Source organism: Lolium rigidum, chromosome 1, assembly GCF_022539505.1.
Source record: "Lolium rigidum isolate FL_2022 chromosome 1, APGP_CSIRO_Lrig_0.1, whole genome shotgun sequence".
Lineage (NCBI taxonomy): Eukaryota > Viridiplantae > Streptophyta > Magnoliopsida > Poales > Poaceae > Lolium > Lolium rigidum.
The window spans coordinates 247,872,125-247,893,821 of NC_061508.1; the positions used below are offsets into that span (position 1 = coordinate 247,872,125).

A 21,697-nucleotide genomic window follows, 5' to 3' on the forward strand; every position below is an offset into this window, starting at 1 on the left:
ACTTCCCATTTTCCCAAAAAACAAGTTCAGAAAGGCTTCAAACGCTGGGAGCGTGAGGTTTTGGCCGAACCGTCGCAAACAACAGGCTCCCTCCGTCGATTCCAAAGACCTGAGTTTTAGCTCCACTCCACAGCCACCGCCGCCATGGCCATCACCCCACCCCTCTTCCTCCTCTAGCCTCGCGTCTACGGTCTACCCCGAATGGCGGGCGCCTCCACCACCACCTCCCTCCTCCTCGCGCCACCCCGCTTTTCCTACCAGATCGCCGGCCGCCTACCCGTCCCCGCCCCTAGAATCCGTCCCCGGAGGCGCTTCGCGGCTGCCCGCGGCGAGGTCACCCTAGTCCCTTCCTGGCACCTCCGCGCGCCGCCCCGTCGCCGGAACGTGCTGCGCGACAAGGCCTCGCCGCCGCTGGCGGACCCCCAGGTTCGTCCTCCCAACCACGAGGCCCTCGATCCCCATCATTACCAGTCGAACAAGGACCGTCCTCCGCTTGATGCTACTGGCGGACCACAATCCTCTTTCTCAGACGATCCAGCACCAGCACTACTCCCGGATCTCGGTAACAGATTGGGGAAGAATTTCGACCGTCTGGATGCTGGCCGAAGTGGGGATGCAGTGGCTAAGTCCAACTTGAATGACGGTCAGAAGGGTTTGGGTCGGGGTGCAGAGGAGGGCCATTCCTGTGGCACAGGGACCCGTCCCGTGTTCGGTGTATACGGCGACCCAGATGGCAACGCGGTGGTGCGTGTTGAGGTGAACGAGGATGGAATCCCTAGCAGGTGCGAGGCTGCCGATGGAGAAGGGAGCGCCGATTTGCAGCCACTACTGTCGCGCGCAAGAGTAATGGCGAGGGAGTTTGGAAGCGGCGAGCGCGAGGTACCGAGGAATAGCTCACTGGTTCGGTTTGTTGCTGCCGAGAAGGAGGAATCGGGCGTTGCGGACGCCGAGGTTTCGGTTGGGCAGCGGGATGGGGCTCCTTTGAGGGCTGTTGCGTGGAGCGGTTTTGCAGCGTTTTGCGGCGTGTGCATCTTGCTCGTTGCGTCGAAGGTGGTTTGGAGGAACGTGAGGTCGCATTTGTCTAGAAATGTGTTTCGTGTACCTATACCTTGGGTGGAAGATGGTCGGTTGGACGATGGTCGGTTGGACGATGGTAAGATCAAGGTATTCAGTGATGTGCATGTGTTTCCAGGGGATTTGTTAGGGAGACCGCAGTTGCAGAGGGGTGAATTGATGAGTAACCTCAAAAAGGCAAAAGCATCAAGAGAACGGTTTTCCTTCAGAAATGTATTTGGTTGCAATACTGTTGCCAATGATGTCTATGCAAGTATGATGGAGTTCGGAAGAATGGTAACTGGTGTTAACACACTAGAAGAAGGAAGCCTTGGCCGAAGAAATGCGGGAAAGAATAGTTTGGTTGTCTTTCCACACCCAGTAGTTGCCATCGAGGAAGAAATTTTAGCAAGTTATGTTAGACAATCTGTATATCAGGATGATGTGTCGGAGTTAGACAGTAGTGAATTACGTGATATAAATCTGTCAAACGATATTATTGATGAAAGTGTGGAGCAGTTTATGGATTTTAAAAATGTAGCATCAACCGCAGACAGTATCGTCAAAAGTCATTATAATTTTGGAGAAATTGAACAGTCTGAGCCCAGGTATAATGATGAGGGCACAACCGATGCAAAGAATAGAACTTCTGTGTTATATGCAACAGAAAAAGAAGCACATATTTGTTCTGCAGATGATAATAATGCTGGTCCAAATGGCGTCGATACCCTATCAGCTGAGTTTGAAAGAAAAGAACAATTTACAGAGATAGCTATTAGTAGTATTCAAGGATTAAAATTATCTGTGCCTTTTAGTAGTGACAAACAGATGGTTTATAAAAAGGATAATGCTCAACAGATCAGCAATAATGTCGTTCCAGAAACAGCTGATGATTTTTCACCTAATTGCTTAAACATCACATCATCTGAGTTGAAACACAACGGAGCATACCTGGCCAATGGTGAAAATGATGTCAGTTGCATGCAAGTTGAAGCACCCACAGCCTTTCCAAGTGATGCTAAGACTGCTAACTGTGATGGCTTTGCTCATTGTGTAAGCATCAAAAGTAAAGAAGCATTTGAAAATCTGGTAATGACCGATCTATCGACTATGAAATCGCCCCAGAGAATCAGGGAAGAGCATGTGGATTTGATGTCAGATAATATGCAAGAACCATCCAACCACGATGGCAAACAGATAATTTATGCAAATGAGAAGGACCATAAGATAGACGTCTTACACAATGAAACAAAGACTAGTTCGGAAACATATCCCATAGAGACACTCGATAAAGCTAGTATGTCTTCATCATCTTCCCTACAAGAAGAAGCAGTTCAACACAAAAATGCAGAAGTTTCAAAACCAGAGAGGCAAGAGAAAATCACTTCCTCCAACATAGAAGCTAGAGCATATCTTAAAAAAGATAAAGGCGAACTACAGGAAGAAATGTGCAGCGATAAGGTACCTGAAATAAAGCTGCTAGCGGAAGATGCACCTGGAACTGGTATTGTGGTCGGTTTATCAAATGTTGTACAAAAAACTAAAAGAGTAGCACGCAAACGGCTGAAGAAAGTGCAAAGTAATCAGGGAGCTGCAGAACAAGATATTGTTCACAATAGCAGCATGGTTGATCAGGAAAGCAGTAGCCAGAATGTTAAAACGACAAGAAGAAAAAATCAGACAAAAGCATTTGGCACCCCAGGATCTCAAACAAGAGAAGAAATTCCAGAAATAGCTCTCATGGCAAGTTTTCCTGATGATGCACCAAAAGCTGAAAACACGCAGCCTCTTGGTGAGGAAGGTTCGTCTGCTGGAACACTATCTTCAAAGGTATCGGGAAGAAACTATTGACTTGCATTCAGTAGTTACGAAACTTTTCATGAGGTCCTCTTTCTAGCAAGGACTAGATAACAACATAGTGTAAAAGAATTGAGAAAAAGATACGCATCATGTGTAAAATAATGAACTCTTGAATGTGCAAAAAACTTGTAGGCAGGAAATATTTTCACGACATAATTGTGAACTATGTATACCTTATGATTAATACAGGAACATTAGCAATAACTTCACCAAATGCTGATGGGAACAAGTGATTCTCTACACAACACAGGATTTAATGGCTTTCCAGTAAACCATTCTGGAACAGCCTATTTTTTACCAGACTGTATTTTTTTGAAAGGAATACGGTAGAGGATCAGACTGTAAATCAGTGGTTTGCATAGGTAATAGATTTAAAGAAAACCATGACCTAACCCTGAGCTGTTCTTCCATTAAGTAAAAGTCACCCTAAACCACAGTCACTTAGGTCCACAAACTTTGTAAGCCAACATGTTCATCCTTCTGAACATTTTAAATGTTGCGCTAGAGGTTCATATCCGGTTCTGCAGTCTCTGACCGACACTCGTCTTTAATATGCAAGCATGGCATCCTTGCCAATTACATGGTGGCGTGTCTTCTTCCCCAGACTGCAAATTACTGGTTTACATTTACCTGCATTATGCTTGCAGCTTGCCATGAGTGGATCCAATGTCCCTGACCCTGTAAGTCTTGCATTGATTTTTTTTAGGGTAAAGTCTTGCATTGATCAATGGCGTAAAATGACAAAACAGTTATTCTTGTATTTGTACTTCTGTAGCGACAGTGTCAAGTAGTTCCAATATATCTTCAGAACATAAATAATACCAGTATTATATTTTCTGTTATTTTTTCCGGAATCTTGACGTTCCTATGTTTATATGAAGGATATTTTTAGGGGATCTCAGTCAAGTAGGTTACGTTCGATGAGGAAGGAAGAGTTAAAGCTCGACTTTCAAACTTCTGAAAGGGTGGAGGCAACAGCGCCAGAAACTAAAACTAATATGCATGGTTATAATGTCGTGCGTGAGAGATCAACTGATGTTAACAAATTAAAGCCAAAGATGGGTGTAGCTGCTGCCAAGAAATCCACAAAAAGGTAAACATTTTCCTAAAACTCTCCTTTTTATTAAGTAAAAGACCATATAAAATGACAGGTAGTATGCACTTGTTTGAAACTGTCCATTTCACTTCCTTTACAGAAAGTCATTAATGACGCGTACCAAGTCGAGTAATCCAGTGTCAAATAGAGACTCAGAGGAACCCACTGGTGACTGATGTGCCAGGAGATTTATCAAGGGTTTCAAGTAAATTCCTCTTCGTCTCCTTCATGCATAGGCATTAAGGCAGTTTCTGGAGAGTTGCACCCAGTTAATGTACAACAAATTTCCTGGCGAGGAATAGTGGCAATATTTGCACTGCAGGCATCAGCTGAACATAACTTCTCTCGTAGATCTGAGCAACGGGTTCATCTTTCTTGTTGCTGAAAGGGTGTTGAGCTAACCAGGCTGTATGGAAGAGCTTGGTAATGTAGTCCAACTGGATGGTGTTCCAATATTTTACAAATACTTGATAATCTATAGGTCATATTCATTTGAGTTGGAGCATAGTCAGCGATTAAGTCTCATAGGTGTACGCAAACCATGTTATTGTCTAAATGACGGCTATTTTGGAACAGAAGTACTCCCTTTGTTCTCTTTCAGTTAAATCTAATATAGTACAAAATTGTACTAAATCGGAGTCAATTAAAAGGGAATGGTGGAGTAGAACTAAAGTAAAATGTACCGTTTTGTTTGCAAAATCTAGAAATAAATGAGGAAAATATTCTGAACTAGGCAGCAGCAGCAGATAAGTAAAATATTGTGAAAAACCATGCTAATAACTCCATCTGTTACTTCAGCAATTGCAACCATGTCCATTTTTTGTGATCCAAAAATGTTGGTAAGACACAACAATACAAAAAGTTAAATTTCAGTGAACATTTTGCACGACCCTTGTGTGGCTGCAGATAGTGTCAGCTTGTTGCCTTAAATCATACTCCCTCCGTTCTGAAATAGTCTACATTCTAGCCCCAAAATTTGTTCTGAAATACTCTACATTCTAGCTTTTAGTCAACAGCAACACTGAAAACGAGGTGGTTTTACTCTTTTTATTGGATGTTGTTATTTTCAATGTAGCTTGGATTGGTTGTTCAAATATCTAAGTAGTACTAATAAATGCACTACTAATTTGTCTCATTTTTTCTAGAATGTAGACTAAATCAGAACGGAGGGAGTACTTGCCTTACAAATTCAAAGACAAGATGAGTTCTGAAATTAGCCCTGATAGTGAATCAGAAGTCACAAGCTTGAGAGCATATGTTACACAGATGGACATGAAATTTTTATGGTATGGAACAATTTGAACTAACTAATACACACATAAAAGGATAATATAAACCCCGTAGCCAATCTGGTACAACTGGTAGCTATAGAACTTTTCCAACACTTGAATGTGGATAACCATCAAGTGCATTACAGTGGACCATTATACACATGAGTAAGTGCATCAATACAGCAAATATTACGAGTGATTTTACATCATTAGTTCTGTAACTTTTTCAGTTTTTGTACTAAGTTCCTAGGCATGCATATTTGCTTGACAAGCAATTGAACATTGCTTAAGTCTGTTGACTACACCCTTTAGTCACAGAATATTTAGTAACGTGCTATGCAGAGAGGCAACATATGTACACTAACCTTCTGTTTTGGAACCAAATGGTCATCAAAATTGTAAGTAGTCATTGTAGGATTAGAATGAAGTGTCTGCTGCATGTTTCTTACGGAGACCATAACTCTTTGTTGTTGCTCTTGAACTGCTTAATCTGTTGGTGAAATTTGCTTCCCTATAAATAGTGCTCCTTTTCAATGCTCTCAATGAGCTATTATCCTGGCCAACAAGTTTCAGTGTTTGTTTCTTATTGACTGAATATACTGTTGGGTTTAGATCCCAGCTGATGTTTGTTTCTTATTGACTGAATATACTGAAAGCATGATTCCCTCTATAAGGATGATCAACTTAGCCCTCAGGAAAGCAAATCTCCAACTTTAGCTAACAGACCTTGTCTAATCATCTAATGAGAAAGCAATCTTAGCAAATCATAGAGAAATAACTAATAGATAGATATGGCTGCAGCTGCCGTATGTGCTATCTCATGTGTGCAGCCGGCGGCCATAGGCCCAAGGCCTTCCTCCTCGTAATCTGTGCCCATGACACCATGGTGTGGCTAAGCGCACGACCTTCTAGTTGGTCTGAATAGGACTGGAAAGTTGGAACTCTTTTTTGCTGAAAATGTGTCAGGTCATGTAGCACCACGTCAGCTCAAAGACTTTATGTTCATCATCATGTATAAGTAATAGTTCTACTTGACTGGTGCAATCAAGCAAGCATCAATTGTAAATAGAGAAAATTTCATGCTAAGCGTTTCACACTGCAGCAACCACGCAACTTTTACAACCATAGGTACAGTTCAATCTTGACATATGAAGGATATGCCAGTTACAGATCCATATTCATTACGCAAGCTTTGGGAGCATGCATCTGATCTTCCTTCTAGCTCAAGGGATCATTTCTTTTTTAATTCAAATTTGTTGCACAAGTGTTGCTAACATGCATATGTGCTTCGTCCTCTTTTAATCTATGATCGTTATCCTTCGAACAGATCTGACAGCAGCTCTTCAAGATCTTCAGGGGTGTACTTCATGAGCTTTGGAGCCTTGTTTTTGTTGTTCTCAAGGTATGAACTGTAAGCCTGAAAAAGCTTCTCTGATACTGATCTACGCATATTGTAGCGGAGCACAGGATTTTCAATTTTCCATGTTTTCTGAGTCCCGTAAGTTTTTTCAAATTCCAGGTTAAATATTTGCAGCGTTGGTAGTCTAGAAAAGATTGGGATTTTGTTGCTCTTTACATGTAAACAATGCATGACAGATTCCCAAGAAATGTTGATAAACCATGAGATGTTGTCCTTCTGTTGGTCTCTATGTGTTGAAACCCAATCATCTCCTAGAAGATCTCTTATCTCTGAGCCTTCTACTTGATGTAGTATAAAATCCACATTATTCACCAAGAACAGTTGTTTTAACCCTGCATCTTGATATCGATGAGATTCTTTCTCAAGCATAATTTCCAAGTTACAGATCAAGGTGGCAACAATATCTCGCAACGTCTCCATTGCAACCATGTCTTCCTTTTCATCACTAACAAGTATGATTTTCATAGAGCTGCCATTGTCCAGCAGTGACATGATGTATTTCAACAAGTATTTGGTGATCTCATGGACACCACCACCTTGTGGGACTGCTTCAGATGTATAATCCAATATCATCGCGCCAAGTACCTGGAAACCACTCCTTATGCTTCTTCGCAGATCATGCAGAGTGTTTCCAAACCTTGCTGGCAACGGTGCACCTCTTCTTGGGCATAATTCATCTACAAACGGAAGGAAATTTTGCTCCTGGAAGGGGAAAATATTCTTGGGCAGCACATGCAACAGATTAGCAAGCGCGTCATGGACTCGTATCATTGCGATGATGTGATCTGGGTGTGGTGCTGCCGAAGTTACCACTTTTATCAAATAAAACACAGATTCCAGGAGCCGGATATTTGAGTTCACCTTTAATCGTGTGGAAGATCTTGCCCAGCGATTGATCTCCTTGATAGAAGTACTTACGTTCTTGAGTTGCTTTGAAGGGGAACAGAGGTCTGGATGCTCCCAGCCATTAATTTCTTGCCTAGGGAACTCTGCTGCTGATTCCAGAAGATCCTGATGCTGCTGAATGTTTGCCTTAGTGAATTCAGGAGCTCCTGTGGTTGCTAGTGCTGGGTTATGGTTACCAGGGGGGGCAGCAGGAACTACGAGCCAGATCCTAGCGGCAGCGGGGCTGATTGCTGTGTTGCTGCTGCCTCTGGAGATGGCGGAGCTCGGGCAGCTGCTCAGCGTCGGAGTAGAAGCATAGCTGCTCACGGTGGAAGCAGGGCTCCTTGGAAACGCCATCTCCAACCCAGTGACTTTACACGGGCTGAGGTTTTGCACCAGAAGATACTAGCTGCTGAACTCGTGAAAGATTTCCTCTCAACCGCGTTGGCTATCTTTGCCGCGTTAAAGTAAACCCCACCGCAAGATATACTCCTATCGGTACTACCCGGAGGAATGGATCCTGGGTACGCGCGCACCCATTTACGAAAAGTTAAAAAAAAAATGCTATTTAAAAGTTTCAAAAAAATGTGAAGTAAAATTTTGCATGTACATATTATGTTGATACTTACTCGTGTGAGTTTTCACGAAAAAATACCATTGTGTGTGGCCTGCATAAAATGACAAAATGTCCAAATGAGAATAGTGAACAGGAATTTGTACTATTCACAGGAATAGGAATTTGCATTTTGTCATTTTTGTGTAGGTCACACATAATGGTATTTTTCCGTGAAAACACACATGAGTAAGTATCAACATAATATCTACATGCAAAAATTTACTTCACATTTTTTGGAAACTTTTAAATAGCATTTTTTTGAACTTTTCGTAAATGGGTGCGCGCGCACCCAGGTTCCATTCACCATTTTCGCTCGGTGTTAAGTGGGTCCTTGTTGGACTCCGTGTAAGGTTAGGAACAAAATGACAATTGAACTTTATTTTATTTATCAGCCGGCTGATTGCATCTTAAAAATAATCATCTATCTATAGGACTGGAAGCTTCTAAGTAAGTCCCGAGACAAGCTGGCGCTGGACGAGGTCATGTTGTATGCTAGACTAAGGGTATCTCCAGCGGCGCGATGCACCGTTTTCGTCCACCGTGATCGGAAATGCGTCTGGCATCCCTTTCAGCGGGGCGACGCAAAGTGACCGGGCTGTCCGCGGAGACGCAAATCCAGCCCAAATATGCGCCTCGGATGCGTCTCTACGGACGTCCGGAAATGTCCGCTCGCGTCTGGCGGACGTTTCGTCGGGCCCGCCTGGCAGCGACCCTGCGTCGATGCGTCTTCTCAAACGCACCAGTGACTGCGCCGCTGCGTCGCTTCGGCACTCTGCGCCACGTTAATGGCGACGATGCCTCGGCTGTCGAGCGGCCGCCCACCTCCACCAACCACGTTAATGGCGACGCCACGCGTCCCGCGGCCACCGCATGCCGCTGGCCTATATAAAGGGGCGCGCGTTCTTCTTCCTCATCCACTCCTCCAAAGAAACCCTAGCCGCCACAAAGCTCGACCGCAGCGCCGCCTAGGTGTTCCTGCGACGCAGCCAAACCCGCGAGGAAGTCCATGGCCGGTACTGGTGGCCGGCGAGGCGGTCGAGGCCGCGGCCCTGGGCGCCCCCGTGGCCGGGGCAGGGGTCGCCGTGGTGGAGCAGCTACGGCCCCACGCTCGCCGTCGCCTGCGCCCTCCTCGTCCTCGCAGGAGGAGCGCTGCTTCGAGTTCCTCCTCCGCATCGATGACGACCCACTCGCCATCAAGCGGCTACCGGACAAGTTCGCCGAGTTCATCGACGGCGTCGAGCCGGCGCAGCTTGCAGCTACGGGAGGCCAGCCGCAACTTCGCCGCCGGACCGTGGAGGTCCTGTTCGACGGGCAGGGCAAGATGTACCTGCACACGGGGTGGGACAAGTTCGCCCGTGACCTCGCGCTCGAGCCCGGCTGCCAGCTCACCTTCCTCTACGAGGGGGACGACGACATGATCATCAAGGTGTTCGACGACACAGCCTGCTACAGGCACTACCACACCGACTACTCCGGCTCCGACACCGATAGTTAGAACATCGAGTGTTCTTTCTTTGCAGCGAATCTGGCTACGGGCCAGACGAAGCCAGTAGTCGAGGTTTCTAGATGTTCGCCTCATCGGTAGAACCAACAAGGGCACCATCTCCTCCCGCTAGATTTTCCAGTTTGGGTGATTGGGTGTGCCCTCGAATGTTCTTTCTTGGCAGCGAACATACGAAAATCAACACAACTGGCTTCTTTTTTAAAATATTTTATATTTGTGTCGATCATGGTTCAAACTATGTGTTAGTTTGTGTAAACCATGTTCCTAACTATGTGTTAGTTTGTGTAAAATCATGTTTCAAAATGTAATATTTGAAACTATGTTTAATTAATGGAGAAGAGGGAAAAAAGAAAAAATAATAATGCGTCGCCCCGTTGGAGCAGACCCCAGACGCAAACGGACGCGCGGACAAAAACGGTCATTTTAGCGTCCGCAGCGCGACGCAAACGGACGGTGGCGAATACTAAAATGCGTCGCGCCGCTGGAGATGCCCTAACAGCAACTCCAATAGTATAGCCGGTTGTTGGCTGTAAGCAAGATACCATGTCATCTATAGCCAACAAGTACAATAGTTGGCTATAAAAATGTACTATTTTTTCAATGGAGAACGCACTTTTCATTCACATAACTTGCTTAGGAGCACGTGCTAAGAGCCCACTTACATTCTCTCTCCTCTTCTCTCTCCTCCAACTAGACACAAATATACTATTTTAATCCTTGTAACCAGCTGACTAAGACTTATTGTACTTGGGTCGCTAGTTTCTCCGTTTCAGCTGTCATTCCTATCACCCGGGTGTGGGTATTTATCTCAGACTTGTTGGTACTTTAATGTAGATCTATATGTGTTGTTACCGTGTTGGCTTCATTAAAAAGAAAAAAACTGAACTTGATGCTGAGTAGAAAGTGGAACCTGACTACCAGGTAATCATTTTCTGAAGAGAAAAACAAAGTATAGAAGAAATATCTCCAGTCGCGTCCTCCAAATCGTACCCTAAGGGACGGTTGGACAAAAAAACGTTCCCAGCTACGTTCCCCAAAGCTCCTTTTTGTTCGGCGTGCCTTCAAGGCCATCCTCGCTCCACAGGGGACGTTTCGGGTACGCCGGACACAATGAAAAGCTAGGCGGGTTTCCACATGTCGGCGACTATTTCCATAAACCGTTGGTTCGCACATTTTTTCTCGTCGCTCCTTCCCTCCCGCGCCTCCCACCCCTCCGCCGCCACTGGATTTGCCGGCCGTTTTGACGACTGATCTCTTCTGAGAGCCGGCACCGTCGTCGCGGCTGGCACTCTCGCCGGTCGATCTGGCGCCGCCACTTCGCCAGCGCGTCCCAGAACGCGGTGTCAAATCCGCCCCACCTTCGCGCACACAAGGTGCTCGACGACTTGCCAGGTATGCACGATTGGCCGCTGTTCGTTGCCTCGTCTGCCGCGGCGTAATTTTAACCATTGATTTGCTTCAGACATGGATAGCGACGACGAGATGATTGCCCTACTGCTGGAGGACGAGCAAGCCTTCGACGACGACCTCCGGGAGCATTTGCTGATCATCGCGTCCCTCCAGGACGTGCTTGACACCGAGGCGGAGAAGAGGAAGAGGCCGCGCCGCGGAGGATCAAGGCCGGGGAGAAAGAAGCCGAAGCCCTGATAGAGGATGGAGGGGCATACCATGCTGCACAATGACTACTTCGCAGATGAGGCAACACATGCCGACAATTTTCGGCGCCGGTATAGGATGAGCAAGGGTATGTTCATGAATATCCTCCACGGCGTTCGAGAGTTCGACCCCTACTTCAAGCTCAAGCACGACGCTGTAGGCGTTGTCGGGTTCTCGTCGATTCAGAAGTGCACCGCCGCCATGAGGATGCTTGCATACGGAGCACTTGCCGATACACAGGACGACTACCTTCGCATGAGTGAGTTTACTACCATTGAGTGCACAAGTTTTTCCGAGCTATGGTGGGAAAGTTTGACAAATACTACTTGAGAGAACCAACTGAGGAAGAGACTGCAAGGATCATGGCACAAAATGCTGCCAGAGGATTCCCTGGAATGCTTGGAAGCATCGATTGCATGCACTGGTCATGGAAGAACTGCCCGTTTGCTTGGCAAGGTATATACAAAGGGCGTCATGGATATTTCAGTGTGGTGCTTGAAGTTGTGGCTGATTATGACCTGTGAATTTGGCTTTTTTTCTTTGGCATGGCGGGATCATACAATGACATCAACGTGTTGCAGCAGTCTCCGATGTTCAACAGACTAGTGAAAGGTCATGCTCCACCATGCAACTATGAGATCAATGGCCACCAATATACCAAAGGCTATTATCTAGCAGATGGTATATATCCTGAATGGGCCACTTTTATCAAAACAATCTCGAATCCATCAGGTCAGAAGAATTTTCACTTTGCTTCGCGTCAGGAGGCTTGCAGGAAGGATGTCGAGCGGGCATTTGGTGTGCTTCAATCTCAATTTGCAATTGCCTGGTACCCTACTCTAAGCTGGTCTCACGATCAAATGTGGGAGGTGATGCAGGCTTGTGTGATCATGCATAACATGATCATCGAGGATGACCGCAAGAATCATGCCAGAACACATGTTGGTCCCTATGAGTGTCAGGGCCGTCTTGCGGAGGTTGATCATGAGTTGCCTGCAGATTTTGCTGATTTCCTCGCCATGCACGCACAGATCCGTGACAACAATGTTCACGAGCAACTTAAAGTTGATCTCGTTGAGCATTTGTGGAGGATCAAAGGATTATCAGCAAATGCCGCGGCACCTTGATCTAGGCCTATTTATTTGTTTAGTTGTTTTATTATTTGTTGTATTTTAGTTTGAAAACAATCTCCGCAAACATATTTATTTGTATGCTATATTTAATAAATGGTTGTGTTTTCATGTTTGGGGCGGCGTTTGGGGGACGCGACTGGGGAGCGACGTGCTCCAAACGCGGCACGAACAAAACACGTCCCTCAAACGTTCGATCTGGCGCCGTTTAGGGAACGATTTTGGGGACGCGACTGAAGATGCTCTTAGCTTGGGTTGGGCTAAATATCCATATGGTTTTGCTGCTGGCATGTGACGGCTATCTCTGTTCTCTGAAATGTGCTGGCACTCTGATTGGTTGGGAACGTATCACCTGAAAATGCAACAGATTCTGCAAATCTAAAAATAGCAACAGACACCGTTAGATGTTGTACCAACGGTTAGATTTCGGACCCGATCCCACCTTCGTTGTTTTTGCAAAGGGCCCCTTTAATCATGTTACCTTCTCACTATCCCACCCTCACCTAACAAGCTACAGATATCTCCCAAATACTACTACTGCCCGACTCTCCCCCTATTTCTCGCCGACGAACTTTACTGCAAGTTTGGAGAATGGAGACGGCGTTGGTGGAGGAACCAGAAACCATCTCCCAATCTGGCTCCATCCGAGTTCTTTGTCGTCGGATCCGTTCGCTAGAGGAGCATTTGGTAGGCTGTATGGATTTCTGCACCAATGCGTCAGCGATTTTCTGCGTGTCGCGAACGGGCCATGGGTCATGAAATGCGGATCGTTTGGTAGCCTGAGCGGCTTTTTCTAAGCCGGAAAGAAAAGCCAAACTCTATTGTTTGGGTGCGTGCAGAGACTACCTTCTTTCCTACTCATGCAGCCATAAATTGTTTGGTTGCACATAGGGGGAGTTGTGGTAACTGTTAAACTAAACTTAGTCGTTATTGCTTAGTCAATGGTTATCTGCATGTAATGCACGTCCACCGCGCACTTAGCTAGGATCTGAAACCACCACGACTCCCTCTCGCTATCTCTTCTATTAGCCTATATATTGTAATCTATTCAGATTAATAAAGTGTGTTGCACAGTCCATTCTATTCCCCATTTACACGTAAACCGTGGGGCGAGCTGGGGAAGGTTCGGTCTCAGAGAAAGGAAAGATAGTTTCGTCGAACGTGACATGTCTGGAGCATGGAAAAAAATAGCGCGTTATTCCAACGCTAATAGCACGCTATAGCATATCTGAAAAGCCGACATTACGCTATTTTGGCGCTATAGCACGCTATTCGCGTTAATAGCACACTATAGCACGCTAATAGCGTATTTTTAGATCAACGCTATTTTGTTATAGCGCGCTATTTTTTTCCTTGGTCTGGAGACGTAGACACGTTGAGTTGGGATGTGAAAACAACGATACCCCTTATGTTCTGTAACTTAGCCAATAAAAACACATGGGAGGGATCGTGGGGCTAATTTGTGCGGAATTGTGGCAGCCAAATTTGGAAAAGACAAACAGCCATAAACCCGAAGATGATCGTAAGTTGGCGTTTTTCGAAAGAGTAATTCATGAGATGTTTGAAGATCACGGGGTTTGGTCGGCCTAAGGTTGAGAAGGTGAGCGGCGGTGCTAAGAGCTTCGGCCCAAAAACACGGAGGCATAGAAGCTTGGAGAAGGATGGTGCGGATGGCGTCGTTTGTGGTTCGAATGACGCGCTCGGCTTTGCCATTTTGTGGAGAAGTGTACGGAAAGGAAAAACGAAAAGAAGTGCCGTGAGGGGAGAAGAATGAGCGATTTGCTAGATTGTAAAACTCCTTGCCATTGTCGCATTGGATGGTGGCGATAACTTTTTGAAAGTGGGTGCGGACGAAAGCATGAAAATTGGATAGAGTAAGAAGTGCATCCAATTTGGTACATAATGGAAAACCCCATATATAATTGGAAAAATCATCTATAATAAAGTGTGTTGCACAGTCCATTCTATTCCCTTGTTTACAGTAACCCTTTCCCTTAGAGTGGAGGTTATCCAGCACTGCTAATAACTGAATTACAACAGACAGCAGATTCAGTTCATCACAAAAGGTGCTGGTAATAAACATCAACTACTTAGTGGGCGATGCATCACGAGCGAAGCAACTATACTTCATAATGCATCGCATGTTCATCACACGAGGGGTTAGTATATACCACCTCGAACAAGTTCATTATTACAGACCGGGGATCAGGTTCAAGCAAGTCCTAGCTAATGGAGGGATACGAGACCACCTCCCAAAATGAGCAGATCATGACCAAGGATGCAGAAGCACTAAGAAGGAAACTGCTTGCGAAGCCAGGTCCTAAGCCAGCTCCTCCTCTCCGGTGGCTGCAGCTCACGGTACTCGGCATACTGTTCTTCGTTGTCTGCAATGAAGTCGATAGCCCTGACCAGCAAGTTAAGTTGGAACAGCTGCGCCCTGCAGACAAACCGGGGAGTGAAGGTCGTCTTCATCTGAGCATAGTTCGTGATCGGGGTCCTGACGTAAGGGCGATGCCTCGGGTAGCCCTGCAATCCACAATGAACAACTGTTAGTGCGGACGGCATTCACATATAGATCTATGAAGGAACTCAATGAGGCTTACTACCTGAATGTACTCGTCCGCCGTATCTTCATCAGCAGCATAGAAGCAACAACCATCTTCGCTCCAGTCTAGAATACGATCTATTTTCATCTTCAGTATAACGCTCCACTTGGTCCTCCAGCTGATGTGGTTGTAAAGCTGAAAAGCGGTCACATGTATGCCATCGAATGCAAGAACATCATCATCTACCTTCTTCATCTGTTGCTCTTTGAATCCCATGTTGAAACAGACGCCGCTACGGACGAGCTGAACCAACCAGTTGAGCACAAACTCTGAAAGCTTAGGTTTTCAAACCATGACTGGTTTGCTTGAAATCAGACATTGCTCAACATTGGCAGTAGGAGCAGAAAGATCAGGGGAGCCCAATGGTATAATTGCCTACATGACAAACACTAGTAGATCAATGAACTAACACTACCACATCCACATCCTTAAGCACTACCATATCAATGAACCACCACTACCACATCCACATCCTTAAGCACTACCACATCAGTGAACTACCAGTACCACATCCTTAAACACTACCACATCAATGAACTACCAGTACCACATCCACATCCTTAAGAACTACCACATCAATGAAGAGCGAAAAAAGTAAGAGCGGCCTTACAGTCAGAGGAGCCACACGCAGCACCGAGGTTGGGGAAGCAGGGGACCCTGGCGAAGATGTAGGCAACACCAGCGTCCCAGTGGTAGAGTCAGATGCTACCTGGACAACCTCCACAACCTCGACCGGGGACGAAGGAATGTCCTACAATGGATTCATTCAGACTACCCCTATGTACCCACAAGATCTAGATCTAAGGCTAGGGTTTGCAGAAACTTACCACAACCGAAGTCATCGACGCAGAGGAAGAAGACGACCATCCGCGGCCAGTAGCCACCGCCACAGCCACCGTCGTCGCCGCAAGCCTCGTCGACCGCGTGGGTGAGGAAGAGCCGGTCATGTCGCTAGATCGGGAATGGTGGATGAGCTTGAAAATAGGGGAAATAGGGGATTTGGATTTGGTGGTGAGAGAGCCGCCCCTATATACAGTGGCGAAATTTCAAGCGCGGTGACCGAATTCATCCCGCCGAGATTTCACCATCCCGCGCGAGCTCGCGCCATCTCCCGCGGTGGCTCTGCCGGAACGCGGCGTTCTCGAGTTCTGCCGGAACGGAGGTGGCTCGCTAGAAACGGTGAACCGGGCGTTCCTCCAGAGCCTGGCCCGAGGGTGCTTTGAAAAGCGGCTCGTGCAAGAACGCGGGTTCCAAACGGACCAATGCTGAATCGATGCGAACTAAGGAACGTCCAAGCTACCAAACGCGCGCCTAGGAGACTAACCTCCCCAGGTCCGTTGCAGTGAGCTCCCGCGGGTAGCTTTTGTCTACAACCGGACTCATCTTCAACACCGCCATGCGTGTGCAAGCAGAGGTGCCCTCAGATCTGGCCAAGAGATTTCTTGGATTTTTACATCTCTTAATTCGAATGGTGGGTCCCTTGCATCCTTTTTCCTGGATGTTCATGGTCAGATTTCTGTTTTGCACTGCAAATTGCAACTTGGTTTATTGGTTCATGATCCTGATATGATGTGTTTCAATGCGGATCTAAATAAAATGTAAACAATAGCAAACCCGAATCTTCGAGCAGAAATAAAATCTAAACACGTGACAGAGACATAAGCTACGTCTCAGCTAGCTGAAAGCCTGAAACTTAGCAATTCCTATAAAAGAACAACCCAATTGGTAGTCCATAGCATGATATATTCGAACTTCTAAGGTTTGCATACTATTTTGTTTTTATGTACATCCATTAATGGAGACATCCATTAATGTTTCAGAAAAAGATCAACTCTACCCACAGTGACTCCATCCAAATGGAGATAAGCATTTTACGCCATCACCCATGACTATATTGTATTGCATGATTTGCGTCCCTTTCAGTGGGTCGTTAATTTGTTAATTCACACCTCTTGCTGCCTTGAGTCATTGGAATTAACTGATACTGTACTATCAATTTGATCCTACAAAATCATGAACCGACAGCGTAACTGAACCAAAATACAGCCATGACCACCACAGGGATCAGCACGTAGTACGTTCTACCCTCACCAACGCCGGGACGCCGGCTCGCGTCGCTGCGTCTAAGGCTCTCCACCCTAGAGCCATTGCCGGCGCTCCCGTCCGTAGTCCCAGCCGCACTGCCATTCTTCGGTATCAGGGCAGCGGCGGCCTGAGGAGGCGGCGAGTCGGTCGAGCCGCCAGCAGCATCACCCACAGCCCCAGGCGCTGCTGATGCCGCTGCCGGCGATTCATAGTTCGTCTGCAGCAACGTCACTGAAACCAAAGATAAATTGTACTACTCGGCGTCAGTGCTGATCACAGTTTCATGCGAGAAGAGATTCATGTGAATGATCGACCACCTTGGCAAGCTGCCAGGGGAGGGGCGTAGAGGTAGCATCCGGGCAGCGGGAGCACGAGCGGGAGCGTGGGGATCAGCGCGGCGACGAGGCCGGCGAGCACGCCGTTGGCCAGCAGCAGCGAGCACACGCAGCGGCGGCCGGCGTCGAGGGCCTGGTTCAGCGACGCGCAGCACGCGGCGCTGATGTTCACGGCGCCGCCGCTGCCCGCCATCGACAGGCACGGCACCAGGTTCACCCCCTGGAGCAGGTTGCAGCATGGCGCGTGGACGCCGTGTGCGCTTGCTGTCCTGCTCGCCATTGCCAGCGCGGCACCGAGCAGAAGCAGCAGGTGGAGGGCGGCGGCTGCGTGTGGAGATCTGCAGTGGAAGTGCTGTGGTGGCTTTTGTAAAATCATGTTGGGGGCTGCTAATCGTAAGTCCTAACTATCTATCTGCTCAATTCGTAGCTAGAGAGCATGTATAAATAGGACAGAGTGCAGGCTAGGGGACACAACTGTGGAGTCTTTGTTTTTATGTTTATTTGTAGGAAATTGGGAGTGTGGAACAATGTGCTGCGGTTGACTCATGCGTAGTACGTGGCATTCATACATGCCAACGGTGCATATGTTTGACTATGTACCCACCATGCTCCTCGTCGTATGAATGAATAAGCAGAACTTTGCTGAGAGCATCTCCACTCACCACCGGAGCTAAAAAAAAAAAGGCCACAATCAGCCTCCCCAAAGTGAATTTTCGGCCAGCAAAGGGAGTTCTGCCATCCGGCGCTCTCAGATCTCACCCAACCATCTAAACTTCTCCTCCATTGTCAATAAGACAACAAGTGATAAAATGGGTACACAATTTAGAAGACCGAGTCCGCTTCAAGGTGTGCATTTTTCATAATGTGAGTGGATCAAATGACGTTTTCAATAACGAATACATGGAGGAAAACACAATATATTGAGGATCAAATATTCAAAAAGATACCAAGGTGAAGAAACTTCAACGAATGAAACAAGCAATCAAAAGATCCAAAGAACCAATTGGGCAACAACAAGATGTCATGATAAGGGAGAAGTAGTTCTCCAAATGAGATAAGGAAGCTCCCCAAGGTCCGTGCATAAATTTAGATAATTGCATTTGAATACAATATGAACAAACATGGGATCCTAACTCCCTCTAAAACATTTAAAACACAAAGAGAAAAATATTGTATTGGTAAAAATTAATACACCTATCAAGACAAACTTGAGGCCAAAAACATTCATGAGATATAAGTGCATGAAGATGCAATTAAGGTAAATCAAGCACTCATAAATCGAGTTCTTACCAACACCACACAAAAAATGAATAAGAAGATGGTCGGAAAAGAACGAGGATATCAAGGTGAGAGATTAACACTCTTATGTATATAAGTTTCTATGTGGACAAAAAAATCATGATGAAATATGAGCAAAGAAATATGCACACACAAAAGGTTAGTTGAATAAAGGACGCATGATATCCAAGAGGAGCATAAAATAGACCGAAAGGATTCTTGATAAAAACATATATAGCCAATGGATCAATTTTCTCTTAGGGTATATTAATGAACTTCAACCAACAAAATCTCAAAAACATCACAACTAACAATAAGGAAACTAAATCTTGTTGAGATATCTTTAGAAAGGCAACAAGTATCACAACAAAATATTCAAATTGCAATTTCAACAATATTGCACATGAGAGCACCCTAAGGAATTTATATGCAATAAAATTGCTAAAGGACATATTTGGGATAGGTAAATCATGAACATGATTTTATACTCCCTTTACATGCATCATCTCAACTTACACACAAGCAATACATAGTTTTGTTTTAAAATAATTTTGCAAGAACCAAAAAAATTGCAAATAAAAAGTTTCATGCCAAGATACAACCTACAAGAGGTTGGATTCTATAGGAGTATGCATGAGTAGATACTTGTTATCGAGATAGCAATGACATGCTGTAGTAGATAAGAGTTCGTAGATCATCCTAGCTTGGCTCCAAACTTCATATGGTGAATACACCTTCTTTATAAATGATACAACCATCCATTACATCTCCAATATACCTAAAACACAATCAAGTACATTTTGATCCTCATACTAATTGGGTCCAAAGTGGTTAGACTAACCACAATACATAGGACAAACTCCATAGAAATATGTGCATATTTATAGATGAAATTGGAATTTCATGCACATCTTAGCCATTTAGGATTTGATGGAGTCTACCCTATATATTGGATCAAACAAAGAAAGCATGACATAAATATAAACATATTACATATAAGCATGCACAAAGACTTTCAAGATCCAAACAAGATACAATTTGGACAAAAAACCAATAAATTGAAGAAGGCATAAAAGGTGTGACTAAAGACATTTGTTGTACAAATTATTTCCAAGAATCAAATCAACAAAAGATTTGTTCAACGAAGTTCAACAAATAAACTAAGTAAGAAAACATTGAGCATAAAGGATGAATTAAAACAAACACGCTCAAAGATCTATCTCATGCAAGAAAATAAAACATAGAAGAAGGAATGAGATAGCATACTCCCAAAAGAGCAAGGTTCCAACTAATAAACCAATGTTTGTCTTGCAAGAATAAGATATTTTATCAAAAATATTTTCAAAGAGCCAAGGAAGACATATGGGAGCTACAAAGATTTCTTGGCAAGAAAATAAGGCAATAAGAAGAAATCCAAGGTGAAGATGATCCATAAATTAAACCACATACATGGTTATCAATTGTCAAATACAATGATAATATTGGAATTAATTTCCGGTGGTATACTTCAAGGATTTGAGATCAACTTCACAAAACACATATGGTTAAAGTTATGAATTAAGAACCATGCACAAATAGATATTCTCAATATATCCATTAATGCAAAGCAATGATTATAATAACTTGAACCAAACGGTTTCCGAAATAAGATGTATAGATATGTATTTGAGCAAACGGCACCAAGAATCTCTTACTCAAACAAAGACCAAAAGATAAGCAATACGAGCTTTTAATAAAAGAGGAGCTTGTTTGAGAAAACATGCCACCTTGGAATAAGATAATTAACAATATCAACTCTAAGTGGAAAAACCTCATATGTTCACATTTTTAGGCTTGTGATATGCACAAAGCATATTACTCCCCCATAATGTGATAAAACATTTCTTCTAATCAAGAGGAAAATCAAATTCAACTCGAGATAACTAATGGACATCTAGAATTTGAATTTCTCATATGAGTATGACATAGCTTATAGTTACCAGATAATCTTGCAACATCAACACTAAGTGGTATTAATCATGTACACACATTTTAAGGGAAGAGAGATGCACAAAGCGTAACACCCCCCCCCCCCCCCCAAATGGGATGTTCCATTTATCACTCAAAAAGAGCCAAATAAGGTAGCGTAGAGATGCATTAGAGACCCGAACCAAAATACACAAGTAAATGAAGTGTCAAACAAACACACTTGAATACACAAGATAAGAGAGTAAGGCACACCATATACAAAAACATATTTGTTACAAATCCAAAACATACAAAGGGGCAAGTAACATACAATGTAAATAAGTTTAAATACAAGTTACCGCAAATAGGAATATTGGATATTAGATATAGATGATAATCCTTACGACTTGACTTGATAAAATATAATATATGAAGATCTCTTAATTATTCACGAAGTAGCCAAATCTTCAATGCCCTTCATAACACATATTGATCAAGTTTGAGCTTGTTGGTCCCCAACCAAGTTGCGTTCTAAGAGGTTAGTCACAATAGGCTTGGCAACCCAAATTGTTCAGTTCTTGAAACCACTTTGAGTTCCGACAAACTTGGCAAAAACATTGCCATACTTATCCTTCCCAAGATAATAATCATCATCAATAATTACAGGGTTAGATAAGGTACCATTTAAACAAGAAGAAGTAAAATGCCCATTCTCACGGCAAACATAGCAACGTGTGCTCCCCTTCTTCTTATTTGTTGATTTCTTGACTTGGGGAGCTTTAGCTTGATTCTAATTGGGAAGTGGCCTATCTTCAATTTTAGGTTGAGCTTGAGCTTGAGCTTGACCTTGTGGCCGCTTTCCTTGTTGCTTCTCACTCAAGTGCTGCTTCTTCTTCAATGGTTATGATCTAGGGATTTCTATTTTCGTGCCCCTGGTTCGTTAGTTGTACTCAGT

General features: G+C 44.6%; 3 protein-coding genes across 5 annotated transcripts; 1 reads left to right on the forward strand and 2 right to left on the reverse strand.

Moving 5' to 3' along the window:
• The first annotated feature begins 952 nt into the window (after window positions 1-952).
• On the forward strand, window positions 953-6,915 carry LOC124692349. 3 transcript variants are annotated; one of them, XM_047225704.1, is made up of 5 exons: window positions 953-2,883; window positions 3,795-4,006; window positions 4,110-4,432; window positions 6,608-6,682; window positions 6,800-6,915. In XM_047225704.1, the coding sequence occupies exons 1-3, from the start codon at window positions 1,234-1,236 to the stop codon at window positions 4,183-4,185; spliced, it is 1,938 nt and encodes a 645-aa protein (XP_047081660.1). In that variant the 5' UTR covers window positions 953-1,233; the 3' UTR covers window positions 4,186-4,432; window positions 6,608-6,682; window positions 6,800-6,915. The 3 variants fall into 3 exon arrangements, with proteins under 3 accessions (XP_047081660.1, XP_047081666.1, XP_047081674.1); XM_047225710.1 differs by lacking the exons at window positions 4,110-4,432; window positions 6,608-6,682; window positions 6,800-6,915 and adding an exon at window positions 3,473-3,593 and having other exon boundaries at window positions 3,795-3,903; XM_047225718.1 differs by lacking the exons at window positions 4,110-4,432; window positions 6,608-6,682; window positions 6,800-6,915 and having other exon boundaries at window positions 3,806-3,880.
• Window positions 6,340-8,066, reverse strand: LOC124692368 (exocyst complex component EXO70E2-like). Its single transcript, XM_047225726.1, has one exon. The coding sequence runs from the start codon at window positions 7,940-7,942 to the stop codon at window positions 6,593-6,595; it is 1,350 nt and encodes a 449-aa protein (XP_047081682.1). The 5' UTR covers window positions 7,943-8,066; the 3' UTR covers window positions 6,340-6,592.
• Window positions 8,067-17,108: 9,042 nt separating this feature from the next.
• LOC124683464 (non-specific lipid transfer protein GPI-anchored 29-like) lies at window positions 17,109-17,960 on the reverse strand. The gene is made up of 2 exons (XM_047217972.1): window positions 17,500-17,960; window positions 17,109-17,413 (listed from the first exon to the last, which is right to left on the reverse strand). Exons 1-2 carry the CDS (start codon window positions 17,891-17,893, stop codon window positions 17,109-17,111), a joined length of 699 nt encoding a protein of 232 aa, XP_047073928.1. The 5' UTR covers window positions 17,894-17,960.
• Window positions 17,961-21,697: the final 3,737 nt, after the last annotated feature.

What these genes read in the sequence shown, in the direction of transcription:
- LOC124692349 (XM_047225704.1), top strand. Translation starts at nt 1,234, where the DNA reads ATGAGTAACCTCAAAAAGGCAAAAGCATCAAGAGAACGGTTTTCCTTC. An exon ending in CTGGAACACTATCTTCAAAG is followed by an intron (nt 2,884 to 3,794) that starts GTATCGGGAAGA and finishes GTTTATATGAAG; the next exon opens with GATATTTTTAGGGGATCTCA. An exon ending in GCCAAGAAATCCACAAAAAG is followed by an intron (nt 4,007 to 4,109) that starts GTAAACATTTTC and finishes CTTCCTTTACAG; the next exon opens with AAAGTCATTAATGACGCGTA.
- LOC124692368 (XM_047225726.1), bottom strand. Translation starts at nt 7,942, where the DNA reads ATGGCGTTTCCAAGGAGCCCTGCTTCCACCGTGAGCAGCTATGCTTCT.
- LOC124683464 (XM_047217972.1), bottom strand. Translation starts at nt 17,893, where the DNA reads ATGATTTTACAAAAGCCACCACAGCACTTCCACTGCAGATCTCCACAC. An exon ending in TCCCCTGGCAGCTTGCCAAG is followed by an intron (nt 17,414 to 17,499) that starts GTGGTCGATCAT and finishes CTTTGGTTTCAG; the next exon opens with TGACGTTGCTGCAGACGAAC.